The sequence below is a fragment of the Arachis ipaensis genome, chromosome B7 (genome assembly GCF_059453495.1).
Source record: "Arachis ipaensis isolate K30076 ecotype BB chromosome B7, ASM5945349v1, whole genome shotgun sequence".
Lineage (NCBI taxonomy): Eukaryota > Viridiplantae > Streptophyta > Magnoliopsida > Fabales > Fabaceae > Arachis > Arachis ipaensis.
In genome coordinates, this window is record NC_142442.1 from 138,340,134 (window position 1) to 138,360,875 (window position 20,742).

Below are 20,742 nucleotides of genomic sequence, written 5' to 3' on the forward strand. Positions count from 1 at the left end.
CTTGTGTCTGACTCAATTTACATGGCAAGTATGGGCTTGCCATCCACTGCCTCAAATTTCATTAACATTTTGACCATTATCTTAACATAGGATAACTTCTTAAATACTAAGGAAGAAACCACCCATTATGGCTAGTGGAGAAACTTCAAAGTGATGGTCAAATCATCACCTCCCTCTATAAATACCCCATCAAATTCAAATATTTCTCAATTTCAGTTCACTTAAACTTGTCTCAAACTCTTGCTAACTTAAATATCAGAGTCCCTTGCAGGTACCTCCCACTATCATTCTAACCAAGACGTCGGATCGATTCGTCACACCAATGAACAAGTCAGAATTTACACCCAAAAGAGTCTGAAACTCACGTTTGTGCCTATATCACCTTGGTTTCAAGTATTGTCTCGGAATAAAACTCGAATCCGCAACAAACTAATCTTTTACCTACTATATTAGAAATACACGAAAGTATAAAAAAAAAAAAATTACGAACTTCAACTTCCATAGTCCAAATTCACATGATCTAAGTGATGATTTTAAATAAAAAAATTGATATTTGAATCACACTTTGATCTTCAATAAATTTTTATTAATTAAAGGTCTTTAAAAATTATTTTCGCTAGACATATTGATTATGTTATTGCTTTCAATCAAGTTTTTCGTATGCATGTTTGATAAACAAATTCCTAAAAATAATTATTATAAGACAATTAGGTGTTAAAATTTATTTTTATAAGATAAATTAGCTTTTTTTATAACGATAAAATGATTAATATGTCTGACAAGAGTATTCTTAAAACTTTATAGAAAAAAAATTATTAAAATCTAAAGTATTCAATTTAAAAATTTGAGAATTAATTTGATTATTATTTTTTTTTATATTAATTTGGTTACTAATTTTAATTATTACATATTTGCTTTAGAGAACTTTTAAGATAACCAAAAAAAAAAAAAAAAGGAGAAAAAGAAATGAGGTCTTTCATAATAAGAAACAATTTAATTATCTCCCCAAACCAACAGCCCGCCTCCCCTGAAAAAACCAAAAAAAGAAAACCATCTAGTCGTGATTGTGATTGGCTAAATTATTGAGTGACAGAGCAACATGCAGGGGCCACACCTGAATCACAAGCTTCAGAGAGCATCACATGGCACAACCAGCTACACTAATATAGTAATATAAATACAAATACTTAGCAATTAGCAATTAGCAATTAGCATAATAGCATGCTACTAACCAGTAACTACTAAACTGATAACCGAACACGTCGTGTTGCTTGCGCGTACGTCTTTCATGGTCTCTTTCACAATCACAACAATTTCTACTAACCACACTCCAATTATATTCCACCATCATCGCCAACACACAACCTCAAAAACTTCAACCTACCCCAAGACTGTTTCACGTTCTTCCTCATAAAGCCACGACACAATTATTATCTTAATCTTCCTTCGAAGATTCAGAATCAATCCCCACTTCTGTGTGTTTCACTTACTCTGTAAACCTGGCGAAATTACGCTCCATCAGGTTTGCTCTTTTTTACCAAAATGTCCCCCTCTTCATGCTTATAGTTTTGTTCTTTCTTGTCTTTCTCTTTTGACTCTTATAGGTTATATATAACCATTGTGCCTGACGTTCTTCTTTTTTATTTATTTATTTTCTTCCCTCATGACTATGCAAGATAATTTCAAAGCCTATTTGATCGATGCAGTGTATGTGAATTATGTGAAGCTTTTAGAAATATCTAGATGTATATAAAATATAAAATTCCAAAAGAGAATTTATTCCTTCACCGCAAATTTTGTTTCCTTTTGGTATTCGATGCTGGGTTGCGGAATTTTCTAAACCAATGTTTCGCATATATTTTATTTATCCAAGTGTTTGGTCTTTAACTGGGTAAGGTGTCTATTTTCAGGGACAAATATTCTTGGAGCTTTGGTTTTGAAGGGGCGAACCATATTCAACTCTGGCCAACTCTTCAGCTATATCATCGTCTCCAATCGTAGCAGGACTTGGCCCTTGGTTTTCTTGTTCTTGGTTTTGTTTCTGTTTCGACACACTTCTGTCTCTGCTCCTGCGTCTCCCCACTGATTATGGCTAATCACTGCTACAATCCTTCTTCTTCGATGTGATCTTACATAGAATTAAGCGTTCTCTATCATTGTTTAGCTTTTCAATAGGGCAGAGATGTGAGCTGCAATAGAATTTGTGTACGTGCAAAGGATTTCAAAGCGCAAAACAAGATCAAATAACAGGAATATTAATAACAAGCTTGAAGCTTCATCGTCTAAATAATTAACATGGCCATGTGTAGGTGTGTCGATGTTGTTGATGTTTTGGTTGGGAAGAAGAAGAAAGACAAGGTAAGAACTAGTTGCATAGTGTGTCTAGTTTTGTTTTTGCTAAGGTTCTTGTAAACCATGTGAATTTACCTTGCTTGTGTCTTTCTGTTTTGCTTGATTTTCAGGGTGCTGAACGGTCTTCAAAGAAAGGACACATTAAAACTCTACTTGTTAAAGTAGAAGAAGCTAAGACGTCCTCGGGTTCACCAGCTTGCGATGTGAAGCCACTCACCGGAGATGTTGTAGTTCCTTGTGATATCCCGAAGAATTCAAGGTGCAACATGAGGGTCATGAATCTTGAGAGTCCTCTAAAGACTGAGATTGAGGAAGCTTATGAAGGGGAAGACGAGCGTGAAGATTCGCATTCCCTCAAAAGGGATCTATCTGATATTGATCTCCAAGCTCATGAAGCTGCCGTGTCAAGGGAAGTAAGGTCGGATCGAAGTCCAGCAACGGATAAAGAGACAAAATACAGCGAAAAAAGCGGTGAACTAATGCAAAGTGGGCATGTCAGTGATCCTGGGATTATTGGGAGGGGAGACTTCTGGGATTCTCCCAAGCTCACTCGATCATGCTCAAACCTGGAAAGAAGGGATGTTCTTGGTAATACAATTCATCAATTCCCAGATTCAAAGTCACAATCTTTCGAGAATTTACAGGAACTTACAGCAGGTAAAGTGGCTGCTAATCTTGAAAGCCCCAGGTCTGTGATGACTCACTGCAGTGCTGATAGAGTTATGTTGAGAAGGCATTCCTCAAGCCAAGTTCTTCCTTCTGGAAGTAAGAGACTCTGGTGGAAGATGTTCCTCTGGAGCCATAGGAACATACATAGACCTATTCCAAGCAAATCAACACAGGTGAATCCTGGTGTGGCTGCAACGCACAATCCATACGGGTACTCTTCCGACACCCTTGAACCGAAGCACAAGCAGTCACCAAGAAATGTGGAATCACCCTCACCAAGGTCATCAAATGGTGAATACTTTCGCAAAAGCTATAGTGATAAAAACATTGATCACCAAAGGAGGAGCAGATTCCAGGAGGAGAGTTTCGGTTTTTGGCCACAGAATCAATGGGTAGCCTTCTCAGGAGGATCATCATCCTTCAATAGAGTGGAGGAGTGGGTGCATGATCTTGAAATTCAGCAGGTGCCTCCAGAGGTTGATTTTGATAATGACAATGTGGGAAACATTGAGTTCCCACCTTCTCCTAATGCTGGTAGATCAATGTCAAGAACCGTATCTCAGTTAAGTCACCATACAGATGCAAATCTTTCAAAGGAGATTCTGCATGCCAATAGTTTGGTCCAATCCCTAAATCCAGCCTCAACTGTGGCACATATATCAGGTGTTGGTATAAAAGCGATTCCTGGTATTTCACACTTCTCCAGTCTCCGCTCTGTCAATTTGTCCAACAATTTCATAGGTATACACTTAGATTGAAGAAAGTAACCTCTACTATGAAACCATTTACTGATAATTATATAACCGGCTCCACTGATTGTCTCTTCTCTTCAATTTATTTGCAGTTCAAATTGTGCCTGGACTTCTCCCAAAGGGTATTCATGCACTTAATTTGTCAAGAAACAAGATCAGCACCATTGAGGGGATTAGAGATTTAACCCGGTTACGAGTACTTGACTTGAGTTATAATCGCATCTCAAGAATTGGACAAGGTTAGTTTTTTTATTAAGTTGATGCTCAATGGTGATTTTTCACATCTCAGATTTCATAGTCTTCGTCAAGTATTGTCTAAAATAAAACTCTGCAATGTGTCTTTGTCAGGTTTATCAAATTGCACACTTATCAAAGAGCTATATCTTGCTGGGAATAAGATAAGTGATGTTCAGGGACTACACAGATTACTGAAGCTAACAGTTCTGGATTTGAGCTTCAACAAGATCACAACAACAAAGGCATTAGGGGAACTTGTAGCTAACTACAACTCACTTCAGGCCTTGAATCTGCTTGGAAATCCAGTTCAAAACAACATCAGTGACGAGCAGTTGCGGAAATCAGTTTGCAGTCTTCTTCCAAAGCTTGGATACCTGAACAAGCAAGCCATCAAGCCTCAGAGGGCACGAGAAGTACTCACTGACAGTGTTGCCAAAGCTGCACTTGGTGACAGCAGCCGGAACTACAACCGAAAATCACCGAAGAGAGGCAACCATGGAGGTCCCAGTTCCTCAAATGCCCATAGAAGCAGTACTAGTGTTGTCCAGAAAAGTAAGAGCATGCCAAAGCTCCGAACAAGAAAGCATTAGTTGCCTTTAGAAGGAGCAACTCACGAGTCTCACTGTCTCAGTTTTCAAGACTCAATAAAGTGGATATCAGTATTTCCAAATGCTTGTATTCTGTAATGGCCTGCTTCAACCTGTAATGGTTGTGTTTGCTTAAACATGTTATCATGAGTGTGTGATTCTCAATTTCTACCATAAATGAGACTGTACTTGGTATCAACAGCCTCTCCATTTAGAAGCCTTGATATAATGCATTCTTCATTGTGTTTCACGTGCAACTAAACATCATCACTAGGGTCAGGTTTCATCTGTTATATGAACATTGAATACCAAGGCAAGTGATTAGTAATTAAAAGGAGACATTATCTAGCTTGGTCCATGATTAGTACATAAAAATGGAATATAACACAATGTTTGTGGCATATATTTAAAGGTTAACATCAAACTCGATGCAAAAAGCAGCTATGCAAAGTCAGGAGCAGTTATAATTATTTTGTCGGATATTTAACTGTTAGCCTAAATTCACATAAAACTGTGTTGGAAAAGACAATTTAGATAAAGCATATGGTGATGGAAACTAGAAAGCATATTTGAAAATTAGTATTTACTCCCCAATCAGAGGAGAGCTTTGTAATGCCAATAATTATGAAAGTCTTGAAACAAATGAAACCATGATATTATATTACACGTTAGTAGACAGAATCTTATAGTGTGGTTAGATGAGAGGATGTGGTCGACAAACTAAAATGGTTGCCACCTATGCAATGTTCATGTGTGCAAGCCAAACCATCTAAGACAAGACATTATCAACTTTAATTTCTCCCCAACCTCTTCTTTCATCCTGGGAACTGGTGAATACATGTCAAGCCAATCACCAGAACAGAATGAATTATCCAAAGAGACGTCGTGTTCATCTATAGTATCAGAAAGCCATTTCATTCTAATCTTTGAGTTTTCATCTTAGAGCACCCATCATTCCAAGCAGGAAGATCCTTTCTCAAGCCTGAGTTGAACTTGACTACCATTTATTGAAGTTCCAATGCGATGCTGTTATACAAAATTACAATTTATAGTTAAATCACCTGCCAGTTGCAACTAGTTCCATAAACATTCACTCATAAATCCACAACCTCATTTTTCAGGTTCATTCCAATCCCGGTAAATACAATAACACAACACAACACGGCATCGCCATTCAGAAAACTCAAGTTAATCATTCCATTTCCATAGCCTCAGAACCAGTTCCCATTTCTTGCATCTGAGCGTACTTAAACAACTTCTCATTGAACACCACCTGTGGATCCTTATCAACCAAATTACCACTCTCATCATAAGCATCCTTCAGGAACACAACCCAGTTCATCTCAGTCCCCGCCAAATAAAATGCCCTTGGCTGCTTCAACAGCATATGGTAAGTATGCTTTGTCAAACAAAACTCTTCCTTGAACTCCACAAGGTGGTGAATTGATGCCTTCTTCTCCAATGTCAAGCTCAAAAATTCATGAACCACACCAACCCTAAACTTCTCCGCTTCAATGGTCCACACATCCAACTTCGACCCATCCGAATAAGGCGAAACCAAAGGCAAAGTGTTCAACAAGTTCAGCTTCCTAGTATCCTCCAATTCCAAACCCAAATCCCGACCATACTTCACAGGAAACCTAAACTTCCTCTTAGCACCATCCTCATTAACCACGAATCCCCTCTCAATTGCGGTCACCGCTAACAGAGGATCCCAATTAACCAACTCAAGGACCCTCTTCCCGCCACCACCATCCACAACCCGAAAGTAATTCGGGTATTTCTTCACCCGGTCCCTGAAATCGTCAGGTATGCCGAACAAGGTTCTACAGTGGTGAATTTTGCTTAAAGGAACACGCTTTTGTGACGTCATCATGAGCAATTTTCGTACCTTTGCAACGCGGTCTTGCTCCATGGAATCCATGATTGCTTGCTCCTCCAAGAGAAGGTCTTCCATGAGATCAGTGAACCCTAACCACATCTTGCCGTCGGTGTGGCGGTAGGTCTGGAGGAGGAGCGGGTGGCGGAGGATGAAGCGCGTGACATTGCGGCCGCGAGGGAACCCTAGCTCGCGATGGAGTTTCCCGGCGTCGTCGAGGCGTAGCACGTGCTCCGGTTGGGCGGAGAGGAATTGCTTGGTTTTGTTGATGAATCTGAAGAGCGCGTCGCGTTCGACAATGCGCTCAAGGTGAGGAATGAGGTTGGGTTGGGTCTGAACGAGCTTGGTTCTTGGACTGTCCTTTTTCTTGCGCTTCTTTCGGAGCTTCTTTGGGGTTTTGGTGACGAGGAAGGAGGTGGACAATTGCGAACTGAAAATGGAGAAAATAGGGTTTGGAAGGGTTGGGATTAGGGCTTTGGAGGATTTATTGATGGCGTTGGTACGGAGGAGGAAGAAAAAGCGCGAAGCCATTGAAGCTCTCACGGTTGATGATGAATGAACGGTTATCAGGCAATGTTCTAAAAAATCGAACCGGACCGTACGGTCAAACCGTTTTAACCGGAAACCGATGTCTAGTCCGGTTCGGTTTATAAACAAAACAGTGATGAAGAGAAGAGATAGAGCAAGTAAAAACAAAAGGCGAGGGAGTCACGTTGCTGCTGGAGCAGAAGATAGGCTAAGGCTTTGAGGGAGTGACTTGGCCTGCTTCGCCTGTTGTTCTATTTTTATGGGAAGAAAGAATCAAGAGATGCACTGCCTCTAGAGTTACAATAGTTATATATGGTATTTGGGCCAAAATTTCTTAAGCCCAACGTAATGCAGTAAGCTAGTAATGCTCTTTTCTTTACTTTTTTTTTTTTTTTTATAGTTATGAGAACCGAACCGATCATCAAATCGGTCAAGTTATTCGTTTATTAATTTATTAATTTAATCGATAAATTACTGGTTGAACCAGTGAAATCAGTTCCACATAAATAAAAAAATATAAAATACTAAATTCAGCAAAACAGCAACCTTAAATTCTCTATTTAGTAAGATAGCAACCTTAAATTCACAGAACGAACAGATTTATAATTTCATACTAAACAGATTACTTTAACATCACTTATTTCAACAAGCAGCTATTTCAACAATAGAAATTTCATCTATTCATCCTAAAAATTTCAACAAACATCTTCAAACATATTCAACAACCTTAAATGTTCTATTCAATATCACCTATTTCAACAAGATTCATACTAAAATTCATAATTTCAACAAGCATTAGAAGAACAGAACAGAACAACATATTCATAACAGCTTCATAATTTCAACAAGCATTAGAAGAACAGAGCAGAACAGAGAAAAACAACATATTCAACTAACTTGTTTGACAAAGCCGAGGACGAAGACGACGGCGACGGTGGCGACGCGACGACAACGACAACGAATATGAGAGCCAGGGACGAAGGTGAGACAAAGCAGAGCCACAATTCTGTTCCTTGAGAGTTCAGAATGGGTGTCGCGGTGAGGTCTTCTAAGGTAAGACGAAGAAGACGACGACAAATATGAGAGACAGGGACAAAGGTGAGACGAAGCGGAGCCGCAGTTCTGTTCCTTGAAAGTTTAGAATGGGTGTCGCGATGAGGTCTTCTAAGGTGAGACGAAGAAGACGACGGCGGGCGGCGGGCGGCGGTGGCACGGTGAGTGACAGAGTGAGCTAGTGAGGTGAGGTCGCGAGGTAATGAGGTGAGGGAGAGTGTTAGCCGTTATGGTTAGGGGATTAGGGTTGGGGAAACAGGGATTGGGGGTTGTTATTGGACGTCTGGTTCGTTCGAGTCTTTTTTTTTTAAACCCAAACGACGTCGTTTTGGCAAGCAAATAAAAAAAAAAGACTTCCGAACTGGCCGGTTGAATAAAAACCATCAATTCTCCAGTTTTTATCAGAATCGGTCGGTTCGACCCAATTTTCAACGATTCTATTTCTTATTCAATCATATTGATCAATCGGACCAACTAAAGATCCGATTTATCAGTTTTTTAGTCGAACTAATCGATTCGGTCTGATTCTTACGACTATGCTTTTTCTTTATTCATGAGTTTTTTTTTTCTTTTTCCTCTGTTAATATTTGTGTTGCTACTGAAGTTGAGACTTCTTTTCCTTTGTTAATATTTATTTGTTTTTTTTATTTTTATTATACATTAGATTCTTTTTTAAAATACTAATATAATAAATCCACTTTAAATTATAATATATATATATATATATATATAGTAAAAGGATATAAAATATACAATTTTGTAAATTATTAATTTGCAGCAAATTTTTGTCGATTTTAATAATTGATGATAAATTTTTATGTTGGTATTTTATATTTAGATTTTTTTAATTATTTGACTTCTAGTTTATATTTTGATAAAATTATAAGGCTTTAATTGATATAGTTTGATAGAGTATTTTAAATTTTAAATGATATTTTAAAGTTTATATTAGATTATAATTATATTTTAGTATATTTATTTATTATTTTATTTTAAAATAATTTTGTTAATTAAAGCCATAATTAAATTGATTGAATCAATAAACTAATAATTAAAATAGTTGAATGTGTTGTGACTAGGAAAGGATAAGAATGGATGTCCATTTAATGGGCAACCCATTTTCTACGTTGAAGAGAACAAGTTCTTAGGATGAAAGAAATAAATGTAGTTTGAAAAGTAAACTTCTCTTTGCCTATAAAAGCATGATCTGAGGCAAGAGAATATACACAACAATAATAAAATCAAATACTCTCTCTTTATGTTACAATCAAATACTCTTCTCTTTATATTTCTACTACAGTTCTTTCTCTTCTTTTATTTTATAAGTATTTTAAATTCTATTTTCTATTACTCTTTACATATAATATTAATAGCAATATTAATCATCTTTATTATATTGAGATTGTAACAATAAACAAATGCGATTCTCTCTTTCTTTATTTTTAATACTTCTTTCTATCTTTGTATATATATACACAATACAACATATAATATTATTATATATATATAAATTATTATTGAGCTAATTATTTTAATACTAGAGTCTTCTATTTATACATCTTTATTTTATATATCTCTTTTATTTTACAACACGTTATCAGCACGAGACTCTGATCAAATTTTTAGGAAGACTCAGGTAACAAATTTTCATTATGTCGAAGCTCTCTCATCTTGAATTCAATGCTCTTGATATATCTGGAAACAATTATTTATCATGGATATTAGATGCTGAAATCCATCTTGATTCAATGGATCTTGGAGATACCATTAAGGCTGAAAATAATGCATCCCAGAAGGATAAAGCTAAAGCCATGATTTTTCTCCGTCGTCATCTTGACGAAGGGTTGAAAAATGAATATCTTACATTAAAAGATCCTGCAGATCTTTGGAAAGACCTTGAAGAAAGGTATAATCATCAGAAAATGGTGATACTTCCTCAGGCCCGATATGAATGGACGCATTTGCGTTTACAAGATTTTAAATCTATAAATGAATATAATTCTGCAATGTTTCGGATCACCTCACGAATGAAATTGTGTGGGGAAAAAATAACTGATCATGATATGTTGGAGAAAACTTTCTCAACCTTCCATGCCTCGAATGTGCTCCTGCAGCAGCAGTATCGAGAGAAAGGGTTTAAAAAATATTCTGAGTTAATTTCTTGCCTTCTTGTTGCTGAACGCAACAATGAGTTGTTATTGAAAAATCATGAAGCGCGTCCAGCTGGCGCTGCCCCATTTCCTGAAGTAAATGTGGCAAATTACCCCAGAAGAGGTAAATGGCAAGGTTTTAATAATAAGAAAAATTATGGAAGGAAAAAGAATTATGTTCAAAAGAGAGGATCTCACCAGAAGTGGGACAAAGAAAGGAATATCGGGCAGAATAAATCAACCGAGGAGACGTGTTTCCGTTGTGGTGGAAAGGGCCATTGGTCACGTACCTGTCGTACCCCAAGGCACCTAGTCGATCTTTACCAGGTATCTTTGAAAAAGAACGACAAAGGAAAGGAAACAAATTTTGTTTCAAATGATGCTGAGAACTCCACCACTCATTATGATGTATCTGATTTCTTTGAGGACCCTGAAGGAAATATTGGTCATTTGATCAATGATGGAATAGTTTAACATGTGGGATTGTGAAGTATATATGTAAATAAATAATGTAAAAAACTTATTGTTAAGTTTTATTTTCTATGTATTTAAGTTTCAAATGTGATGTACATAAATAATGAAATATTAATAAATTTTGAAATTATTAAATGTGTCAAATTTTAAAATAAAATTTTGGTATATGACATTATTTTATGTACAGTGTTTCTTAGAAAATAATTCTGATCAAGTATTCAATTTAACTGTGCATACTACTCATTTTATTATTATTTGTTTTTGAAGAGAATGGCAAGGATATGTAATGAAGATGTATGCCTTGCGGATAGTGCAAGCTCGCACACTATTCTCAAAAGTGATATATATTTTACCCATCTTGTGCCAAAAGAGGAATATGTTAACACTATTATTGGCTCAGGCAATGTGATAGAAGGCTCCGGAAGAGCTATAATTTTGTTTCCTGGAGGAACAAAATTTATAATAAATAATGCACTATTATCTACCAAGTCTCTGAGAAACTTGTTGAGTTTCAAAGATATTCGCCGAAATGGATATCATGTTGAGACGATGAATGAGGGAAATCATGAGTATTTATGTATAACAACTCATGATTCAAATAAGAAAGTTATATTAGAAAAATTACCCTCACTTTCATCTGGGTTGTATTATACCAAGATTAGTGCAATTGAATCACATGCCATTGTAAACCAGAAGTTTACTAGCTCAAATGAGTTCATAACTTGGCACGACCGATTGGGTCATCCGGGAACAACCATGATGAGGAGAATCATTGAAAACTCTCATGGACATTCACTAAAGAACCAGAAGATTCTTAAAACTAGTGAATTTTGTTGTGCTGCATGTTCTCAAGGGAAGTTAATTTTAAGGCCATCACCAGTAAAGATTGGATTTGAGTCCCCTGAATTCCTAGAAAGGATTCAAGGTGATATATGTGGACCTATTCATCCACCATGTGGATCTTTTAGATATTTTATGGTCCTGATAGACGCATCTTCGAGATGGTCACATGTGTGCTTATTATCTTCTCGCAACCTGGCGTTTGCGAGATTACTGGCTCAAATTATTCGATTAAAAGCACAATTTCCAGAAAATCCAATTAAAGCAATTCGTCTTGATAATGCTGGTGAATTTACTTCCCAAGCTTTTGATGCTTATTGTATGGCTAATGGAATAAGTGTTGAACATCCAGTAGCTTATGTTCACACACAAAATGGGTTAGCAGAATCACTTATTAAGCGCCTCCAATTAATTGCTAGACCCTTGCTTATGAGAACAAATCTCCCAACCTCGGTTTGGGGGCATGCTATTTTACATGCCGCAGCACTTATTCGTTTGAGGCCAACGAGTTATCATCAATTCTCTCCTATACAATTAGCTTTTGGCCAGCAGCCAAATATTTCCCATTTAAGAATATTTGGCTGTGCAATATATGTTCCCATTGCACCACCTAATCGCACCAAAATGGGACCCCAAAGAAAATTGGGGATATATGTTGGATATGATTCTCCCTCTATAGTGAGGTATCTTGAGATACAAACTGGTGATGTGTTTAAAGCCCGGTTTGCGGATTGTCATTTTGATGAATCAAAATTTCCAACATTAGGGGGAGAGAATAAGCTTCCTGAAAAGGAACTTAATTGGAATGCATCATCGTTGATGCATTTAGATCCTCGATCAGCGCAATGTGAACTAGAAGTTCAAAAGATTATACATTTGCAAAGAATAGCAAATGAATTGCCTGATGCATTTTCCGATACAAAGAGGATAACCAAATCTTATATACCAGCGGAAAATGCCCCAATTCGAATTGATGTCCCAGTAGGACAAGTAGCTACTGAAGCGAATTCACGCCAGAAGCGTGGCAGGGCGGAAAATGTCCCAATTCGAATTGATGTCCCAGTAGGACAAATAGCCACTGAAGCAAATACACGCCAAAAGCGTGGCAGGCCTGTCGGTTCCAAAGACAAAAATCCTCGAAAGAGAAAAGAGGTAAATACGATTCCTGTTGAAAAAGACATAGTAAAGACACCGGCAGTTGTCCAAAATTCTGATATAACGCCAGAAGACGTTCAGGTACCTGAAAATTGTGAAAATGACGAGATCTCGATAAATTATGCCTTTACAGGAGAGAAATGGGACCGAAATAAGACAATTGTCAATGAAATATTTGCATATAATGTGGCATTAGATATCATGCATGAAAGTAAGGATCTTGAGCCAAGATCAGTTGAAGAATGTCGACAAAGAAATGATTGGCCAAAATGGGAAGCAGCCATGAAGGCTGAATTAGACTCACTTGCAAAACGTGAAGTCTTTGGACCTGTAGTCCGTACACCTGAAGATGTAAAACCTGTTGGATATAAGTGGATATTTGTGAGAAAACGAAATGAGAAAAATGAAGTTGTGCGCTATAAAGCCCGACTTGTGGCACAAGGTTTTTCACAAAGGCCTGGTATAGATTATGAAGAAACGTATTCCCCTGTAGTGGATGCGATAACATTGCGTTATTTGGTCAGTTTATCTGCATATCATAAACTGCATATGCATTTAATGGATGTGGTAACAGCCTATTTGTACGGCTCATTAGATCGGGATATCTATATGAAAGTCCCTGAAGGACTAAAAATATCTAAACCATCCAATGAATATTCGCAAGGGTTATACTCAGTCAAATTGCAAAGATCTTTATATGGTCTAAAGCAATCCGGACGAATGTGGTATAATCGTCTTACTGAGTATTTGGCCAAAAACGGATTCAAGAATGATGATATCTGCCCATGTGTTTTCATAAAGAAAACTACATCTGGGTTCATTATAATTGCTGTGTACGTTGATGATTTAAATATCATTGGGACTCCTGAAGAGATTCCAACAATTATAAAAACTCTAAAGGAAGAGTTTGAGATGAAAGATCTTGGAAGAACTAAATTTTGTCTCGGCCTGCAGATCGAGCATATAAAAAGTGGAATCTTTATTCATCAAACAACATACACAGAAAAGATCTTGAAGAGATTTTATATGGATAAGTCACATCCATTAAGTACCCCAATGATCGTAAGATCTTTGGATGTGGAAAAGGATCAATTCTGTCCTAAAGAAGAGAATGAAGATATCCTTGGTCCTGAAGTACCATATCTTAGTGCCATTGGAGCACTAATGTATCTTGCTAATAATACGCGACCTGACATATTATTCGCGGTGAATTTACTAGCAAGGTATAGTTCCTCTCCAACCAGAAGACATTGGAGTGGAATCAAACAAATCTTTCGATATCTTCATGGGACGGTTGATATGGGATTGTTTTATCCCTATGGATCCAAGTCACAACTAGTTGGCTATGCAGATGCCGGATACTTGTCTGATCCACATAAAGGGAGATCTCAAACAGGATACTTATTCACATATGGTGGAACAGCTATATCATGGAGGTCTACGAAACAGACGATTGCTGCAACATCCTCTAATCATGCCGAAATACTGGCGATTCATGAAGCTAGTCGCGAGTATTTTTGGCTGAGGAGTCTGATTCAATATATTCTGTCATCATGTGGACTGATTGATCATAAGATAGCTCCAACTGTCCTGTTTGAAGATAATACAGCATGCATTGCTCAACTTAAGGGTGGATACATCAAAGGTGATAGAACAAAGCATATTTCTCCCAAATTCTTCTTCACTCATGACCTTCAAAATCAAGGGACAATTGATGTCCAACAGATCCGTTCAAGTGACAATCTGGCAGATTTATTTACAAAGTCACTCCCAAAATCCTCCTTTGAAAGATTGGTACATAAGATTGGGATGCGCCGATTTCGAGACATTAAATGATGTCAGCAAGAGGGGGAGACTGTACTCTTTTTCCCTTGGTCAAGTTTTTTTCCCATTGGGTTTTTCTTGACAAGGTTTTTAATGAGGCAGTTCTCATCACAAAGGATTTTGTACTCTTTTTCCTTCACTAAAGTTTTTTTCCCATTGGGTTTTTCTTTAATAAGGTTTTAACGAGGCATAATCCTAAATGGACATCCAAGGGGGAGTGTTGTGACTAGGAAAGGATAAGAATGGATGTCCATTTAATGGGCAACCCATTTTCTACGTTGAAGAGAACAAGTTCTTAGGATGAAAGAAATAAATGTAGTTTGAAAAGTAAACTTCTCTTTGCCTATAAAAGCATGATATGAGGCAAGAGAATATACACAACAATAATAAAATCAAATACTCTCTCTTTATGTTACAATCAAATACTCTTCTCTTTATATTTCTACTACAGTTCTTTCTCTTCTTTTATCTTATAAGTATTTTAAATTCTATTTTCTATTACTCTTTACATATAATATTAATAGCAATATTAATCATCTTTATTATATTGAGATTGTAACAATAAACAAATGCAATTCTCTCTTTCTTTATTTTTAATACTTCTTTCTATCTTTGTATATATATACACAATACAACATATAATATTAATTTATATACTAGCGGCTCAACAGGCACTATCGTGCCTGTTCAGCCGCTTTTCTATTATTTTTTAAAAAAATTAAATTTATTTTTTGCTAATATATTATTTATTTTTTAAATTTATTAAATAAATATTTTTTATTATTTTAATATTGGCATGACTTTATTTATATAATATTTTGTTAAAATTAAAACTATTATAAAAAAATTTTAAAATGTTAAATTATAAAAATATACAGTAAAGAAGTATATATATATATATATATAGTTCAAAAAATAATTATAATAATATTATCCTGATTCAAAAAAATTATATATAAATCAAAATACATATTAATTATTTACAAAAGTTAATTTTTATTTAAATGTCACAGATATTTATATTTGTCTTCATATTTTTTAAGTGGTAGGCCAAAATATGAATCTGAAGAGGTCTTCATTTTCTTATAAGTAATGAAAAAAAAAATGAAGAAATGAGAATGTTTATTTTTTTATTTTTAAATATCAAACTATAAGAATAATTAATAAATAAAATAGGAGAATATAAAAATTGTGTACCTGAAAACAATCTTCGTAATTCATCATATATATCCTTATTAATAATTTTTTGAGTCTTGAAAAACTGTCAGATTTATTGATTATAAAAATAACTATATAAACGCTTCAAGATTATTCAATTAAATTGATTCCTTAATATAGTAGGGACAAATTCAATTAATTATAGATTTGATAAAATAATTTAAAAATAAAAAATTTATTTAAAAATAAATATAAAAATTTTATAAGTTATTTTATTTTTTAATTTTATATTCATAATTTTAATAGATAAAAAATATTTTATTTTTTAAATTTTATATTCAATTTATTAAATTATCTTTAATTTAAATTTTTTTTAAATTATTAATGTATACTTTTATTATATCTTCTTATTGTATCACACACTATTATTTTCTCTTACTATTATTTCTATCGTACACTATTATTGCCTTATTCTCTTTTCTCATTTTCTTCTTCTCCTCACACCTTCTCTTTACCCAATCGTAATTAATTATCACAAAGTACTATTATCGCAACTTTCAATCTTGTCTATCACTTTGATCTATAATCATTTATTATGTTAACTTTTATGAGTCGTTGAAGTGTTGTTAAAGAATTGGTTTTTGTGTCTTCTGAATATCTAAATGTATGAAAACAGTAATTTTTTCTTGATGTGAATTTTAAGTTGTCTTATTATTCTATTAAAAAAATGTACGAAATAAAACATTCAAAATTTTTGCTCAAATTATCAAAATTTGATGTCAGTAATCCTTAAAAATAATATTAAATACATTATTTTAACTAATATAACAAAAATAGTATATTATTGTAAGTTTTTAACTAATAATTATAAAATTAAGTTGCAATTTAATATAGACCCTTAGAATAAAAGACTGTCATTACTTCTTACATTTGACTACTATTATATAAGTTGTATGTTTGTTTTATTCTTAATCATCACTTGATATAACTCATATTTAATAGGTTAAAAAATTCTTTCTTTCTCTCTCTTATATTCTTAACTTCTTCTATAATAAATTTTTTACATTATCTAATACATAAAATGTCACATCCTTACATTTATCTTAAAAGTTAAAAGTTAAAAGTTAAAAGTAAATTATATTAGTATTTTTAATAAAATTAAAATAAAAAAATAAAAAGCTACTGAAAAGAATAATATTAAATTTGAGTTATGCTATGTGTACACCAAAGTCCGCCACCCGTATAAAATACATGCTAGAATACAAATACACATTGAAAATAAATTAAACTATACATGTATTTATTATATACAAATACATTGGTGACTGATTTTGGTGTACAAATAGTATTTTTGATTAAATTTTATGTTCTTTTGTACCAGAATATTACAATTTATTAGATTATTATATTATCTTTGTACTACAGAACAAAAAATAAAATTCTATATCTTCTTATTTTTACTTATTTTACTTTATTTTTATTACAGTTTATTGTATTATTATATTATTTTTGTATTATATAACAAAAAGTGAAATTCTATATCTTCTTGTTGTTATTTATTTTAGTTTATTTTGGCTATCTAAATTAGCCTGTATAATATTGTAAAGGTTGAAACGGTTTTTAACAGAAAATTTAGATATTTATTGTGTTATCAGATTATTTAAAAAAACTAACTCATAGATATTATTATCCTACCATATCTTTAATGTTATATGTCAATCTAATATTTAATAAAAAAAAATATTAACCGACATAGAACTGATTAAAAATTTAAAAAATAATTAGCAAAATATCCTTGAGAGTTTTTTCACTTTATTATTGATACATACATTTTCTTTTCCATCTTTTATATGCCAATCAAATAATCAATACTATATACCAAACAAATAATATTTAATTAATTAATTTTTTTGAAATATAAATTATTTATTTTAATTGAATTATAAACAAATTTGCATATACTTAAATGTCAGAACTCTACATCGTTAATAGTTTAGGAAATAAACATATCAATATTTTAACAAATCATTGGTAGTTACAATTTTTTTTGCGTCTTTTTATGTCAATCAAATAAGAATTTAATTTTGATGTTCTATTAGTATAAAATAGTTTTACACGTACATCTAATCACCATCAAAATTAAACTCATCAAATAATCAGGACTATATGCCAAACAAATAATATTGTGGAATAAAAAATTAGTAAATTTTTTGTTGTATAATTGATTTAATTTAATTTAAAAATAAATATTTATATACTCAAATTTTAATTACAATACTTTATATAATCAATAATTTAGAAAATTAAAAAAATAACATCATTAAATACAAAACAGTTTAAAAAAATGAGATTTAACTAAAAGGTAAATATTGATGCACTTAAAATTTAAAAAAATATTCTACATAATTAATACTTTAAAAAATTTAAAAAATAATTTTATCTTGTACAAAATCGTTTAAAAAAATAAAAAAAAAATTAACAAAATAATTTATAAGAGTTCTTCGGTTCATTTTGATAGGTATATGCATATAAAAAAAATTAAAAAACAAATATCATATAAAAAAATAATTTTTTAAAAATTAAATTGATGAAAGAAAACTTTAGATGTGAAAGATAGATTAAAAATATATAAGAATTAATACAGTTTGGTAAGTAAACTGAAGAGAAAGGAAAATGAAGGTGAAAGTTATGCGTGAAATTAATAACTATAGTAAAACGGTATAAAATTTGCAATTGTAGTGAATGAAAGCGAGGAAAAGATGGAGGCGATACAATCACGATATTGAAGGAAGGAGAATGATGGCAACAGTAATAATACAGAAAAAGTGCACCTAATGGTGAGACGAGAAGCACTAAAAATTGAATAATGAGATTAACTATTGGTATAAAGTACTCACATAAAGAATATACCCAAAATAAAATGATAAGATCAATAAAAAAATTATTTATCACTCCTAATTATTTTTTTTCTCCTTTCATACATGGCGTCTAAAATCAACATTTAGCATAGTCACTATCTAGTTCAGAAAATCACAAAAACTTATCCAAATAATTGTTACATGCAGAGAAGCACATTTAGAATTGGAAAGAGAAATAAGAAAAATTGAAAACGGATAAAATTAATAAACGAATAAATTATTGGAATAAAGAATTAAAAAAGAGGTTAATCCGTATCGACATTATATATTGTTATAGATTTTTATTTGCCTGTTTTAATTGTAGTCAATCGGGCTACTCTTATGTTTGTGGTACCTCCACTTGTGTTTGGCATTGGAGTTGGAATTGAAGTTGTATCAATTAATATGACAACTTGTTTTCTTGTCGAATCATCTCCGAATAAGTTGCACGTCTTCTAGTCAGGTGTTGCTATCTTTGTTCTTCGGTCATTTTCTGTCTTCTTCGCCTAGCAGATTCTGTCCAAGTGGTCGACGTTGACGTGATTGTTGATTTCGTGATAGCAAGATGCAGAGAAGAAAAACCTTTGCGAGACCAAAATTGAAAGTGAAAGAGTAATTTAATTTTGTTGGGAGTTAAGTACGACTGAAGGTGGATCAGTTTTTTATTGAAAGTGGGTCAGTTTTTAAATTGAGTACGTAGTGGTAGCAGTTTTTTATTGGAAGTAAATCAGTTTTAAAACATGTGGTGGGGTTGAAAGTGAATTAGTTTGATAAATTATTTTTTTGATAAAAAAAATAGAGGACGTAGTAACAGTTTGTTATATTGAATTCAGTGTTTAACAAACTTAAAAAAATAGGGGTAAAATAGAGAGAAAAAATTGGATACTAAATTTTTCTATCCCATTATATATTGGTATAATCCATTATATATTGGTATAAATTTGATTAAGGAGTACTCTTCTATATGTAATTTTTTTTTAAATATAAACAATAGACATCAGAAAAATATATAAACTGTGTATTATAATTTAATAAATTGGTATAGATTTAATTAAGAGTACACGTTTATATGTAATTTTTTTTAAGATAAACAATAGACATCAGAAGTATTTAAACCGTGTATTGTAATTTAATTAATTTTGTTATAGAATATCAACAAATTATGTTATTATTTGAAATAAAATGAATTAGTTTTAAATTTTGTCATAGGTAAAAATAATTTAAAAAAAATAAAAAAATTAAATACGTAGTAACAGTTTTTTTTATATTAAAAGTGAAGTGGGTAAAACATTTTCTTGAAAAAAAAAGAAGAAAGAGGGTAAAATGGGAAGAAAGAATTGGATACCAAACTCCTATATCCTCATTATATATTGGTATAGATATCAACAAATTATGTTATTATTTGAAATAAAATGAATTAGTTTTAAATTTTGTCATAGGTAAAAATAATTTAAAAAAAAAATAAAAAAATTAAATACGTAGTAACAGTTTTTTTTATATTAAAAGTGAAGTGGGTAAAACATTTTCTTGAAAAAAAAAAGAAGAAAGAGGGTAAAATGGGAAGAAAGAATTGGATACCAAACTCCTATATCCCCATTATATATTGGTATAGATATAAATTATTATTGAGCTAATTATTTTAATACTAGAGTCTTCTATTTATACATCTTTATTTTATATATCTCTTTTAATTTACAACAGAATGACCGGTTTTTTAAAATTTGCGGTTATGATTTATGAGGGTAGTAGTGCAAGGGTAAAAGTGGAATTTCGAATTGGAAAAAAAGGAGGAAAAAAATATCCGACCTGCCGGATTCGAACCAGCGACCTAAGGATAGCTGAGGTTTTAATCCCACTACAGTCCTCCGCTCTACCAACTGAGCTAAGGTCGGAATTGGTTGTTAAGACACTATGATTTTAATTCATTATAAGTTTATAACACTTAAGTTTCAAAGTTTTAGAATTAGCTGATTAGCTCCATTAACTATGTACCGGGGGAATAAAAGTGTGACTAGAAATATGAAGTCTTTCTACATTGTTCGAGTTATAAATAATGACATCTCTCTTAAGAAAATCTTTTAAATACTTGATGAAATTTAAAAAATGAAAAACTTGACTAATTTTAAAAAATGGGTTGAATCTACCTTTTACATTAGTCTATAAATCATGAACACAATGAAATGTTGC

At 32.9% G+C, this 20,742-nt stretch overlaps 2 protein-coding genes and 1 non-coding gene across 3 annotated transcripts; 1 reads left to right on the forward strand and 2 right to left on the reverse strand.

Annotated features, from left to right (window-relative positions):
• The first annotated feature begins 2,217 nt into the window (after positions 1–2,217).
• Positions 2,218–4,796, forward strand: LOC107606154 (Outer arm dynein light chain 1 protein). Its single transcript, XM_016308145.3, has 4 exons — positions 2,218–2,358; positions 2,463–3,762; positions 3,866–4,012; positions 4,122–4,796. Exons 1-4 carry the CDS (start codon positions 2,296–2,298, stop codon positions 4,598–4,600), a joined length of 1,989 nt encoding a protein of 662 aa, XP_016163631.1. The 5' UTR covers positions 2,218–2,295; the 3' UTR covers positions 4,601–4,796.
• LOC107606155 (Ubiquitin carboxyl-terminal hydrolase family protein) lies at positions 2,225–7,469 on the reverse strand. The gene is made up of 2 exons (XM_016308148.3): positions 5,405–7,469; positions 2,225–4,884 (listed from the first exon to the last, which is right to left on the reverse strand). Exon 1 carries the CDS (start codon positions 7,005–7,007, stop codon positions 5,790–5,792), a length of 1,218 nt encoding a protein of 405 aa, XP_016163634.1. The 5' UTR covers positions 7,008–7,469; the 3' UTR covers positions 2,225–4,884; positions 5,405–5,789.
• A 12,886-nt stretch (positions 7,470–20,355) lies between these two features.
• On the reverse strand, positions 20,356–20,447 carry TRNAY-GUA (transfer RNA tyrosine (anticodon GUA)). The gene is given in 2 exon segments: positions 20,356–20,391; positions 20,411–20,447. It is a non-coding gene; the product is annotated as a tRNA-Tyr (tRNA).
• Between the last annotated feature and the right edge of the window lie 295 nt (positions 20,448–20,742).

Coding starts and splice junctions, on each gene's coding strand:
- LOC107606154 (XM_016308145.3), top strand. CDS start 2,296: ATGGCCATGTGTAGGTGTGTCGATGTTGTTGATGTTTTGGTTGGGAAG. Junction 3,763..3,865: donor TTTGTCCAACAATTTCATAG/GTATACACTTAG, acceptor ATTTATTTGCAG/TTCAAATTGTGCCTGGACTT. Junction 4,013..4,121: donor CATCTCAAGAATTGGACAAG/GTTAGTTTTTTT, acceptor TGTCTTTGTCAG/GTTTATCAAATTGCACACTT.
- LOC107606155 (XM_016308148.3), bottom strand. CDS start 7,007: ATGGCTTCGCGCTTTTTCTTCCTCCTCCGTACCAACGCCATCAATAAA.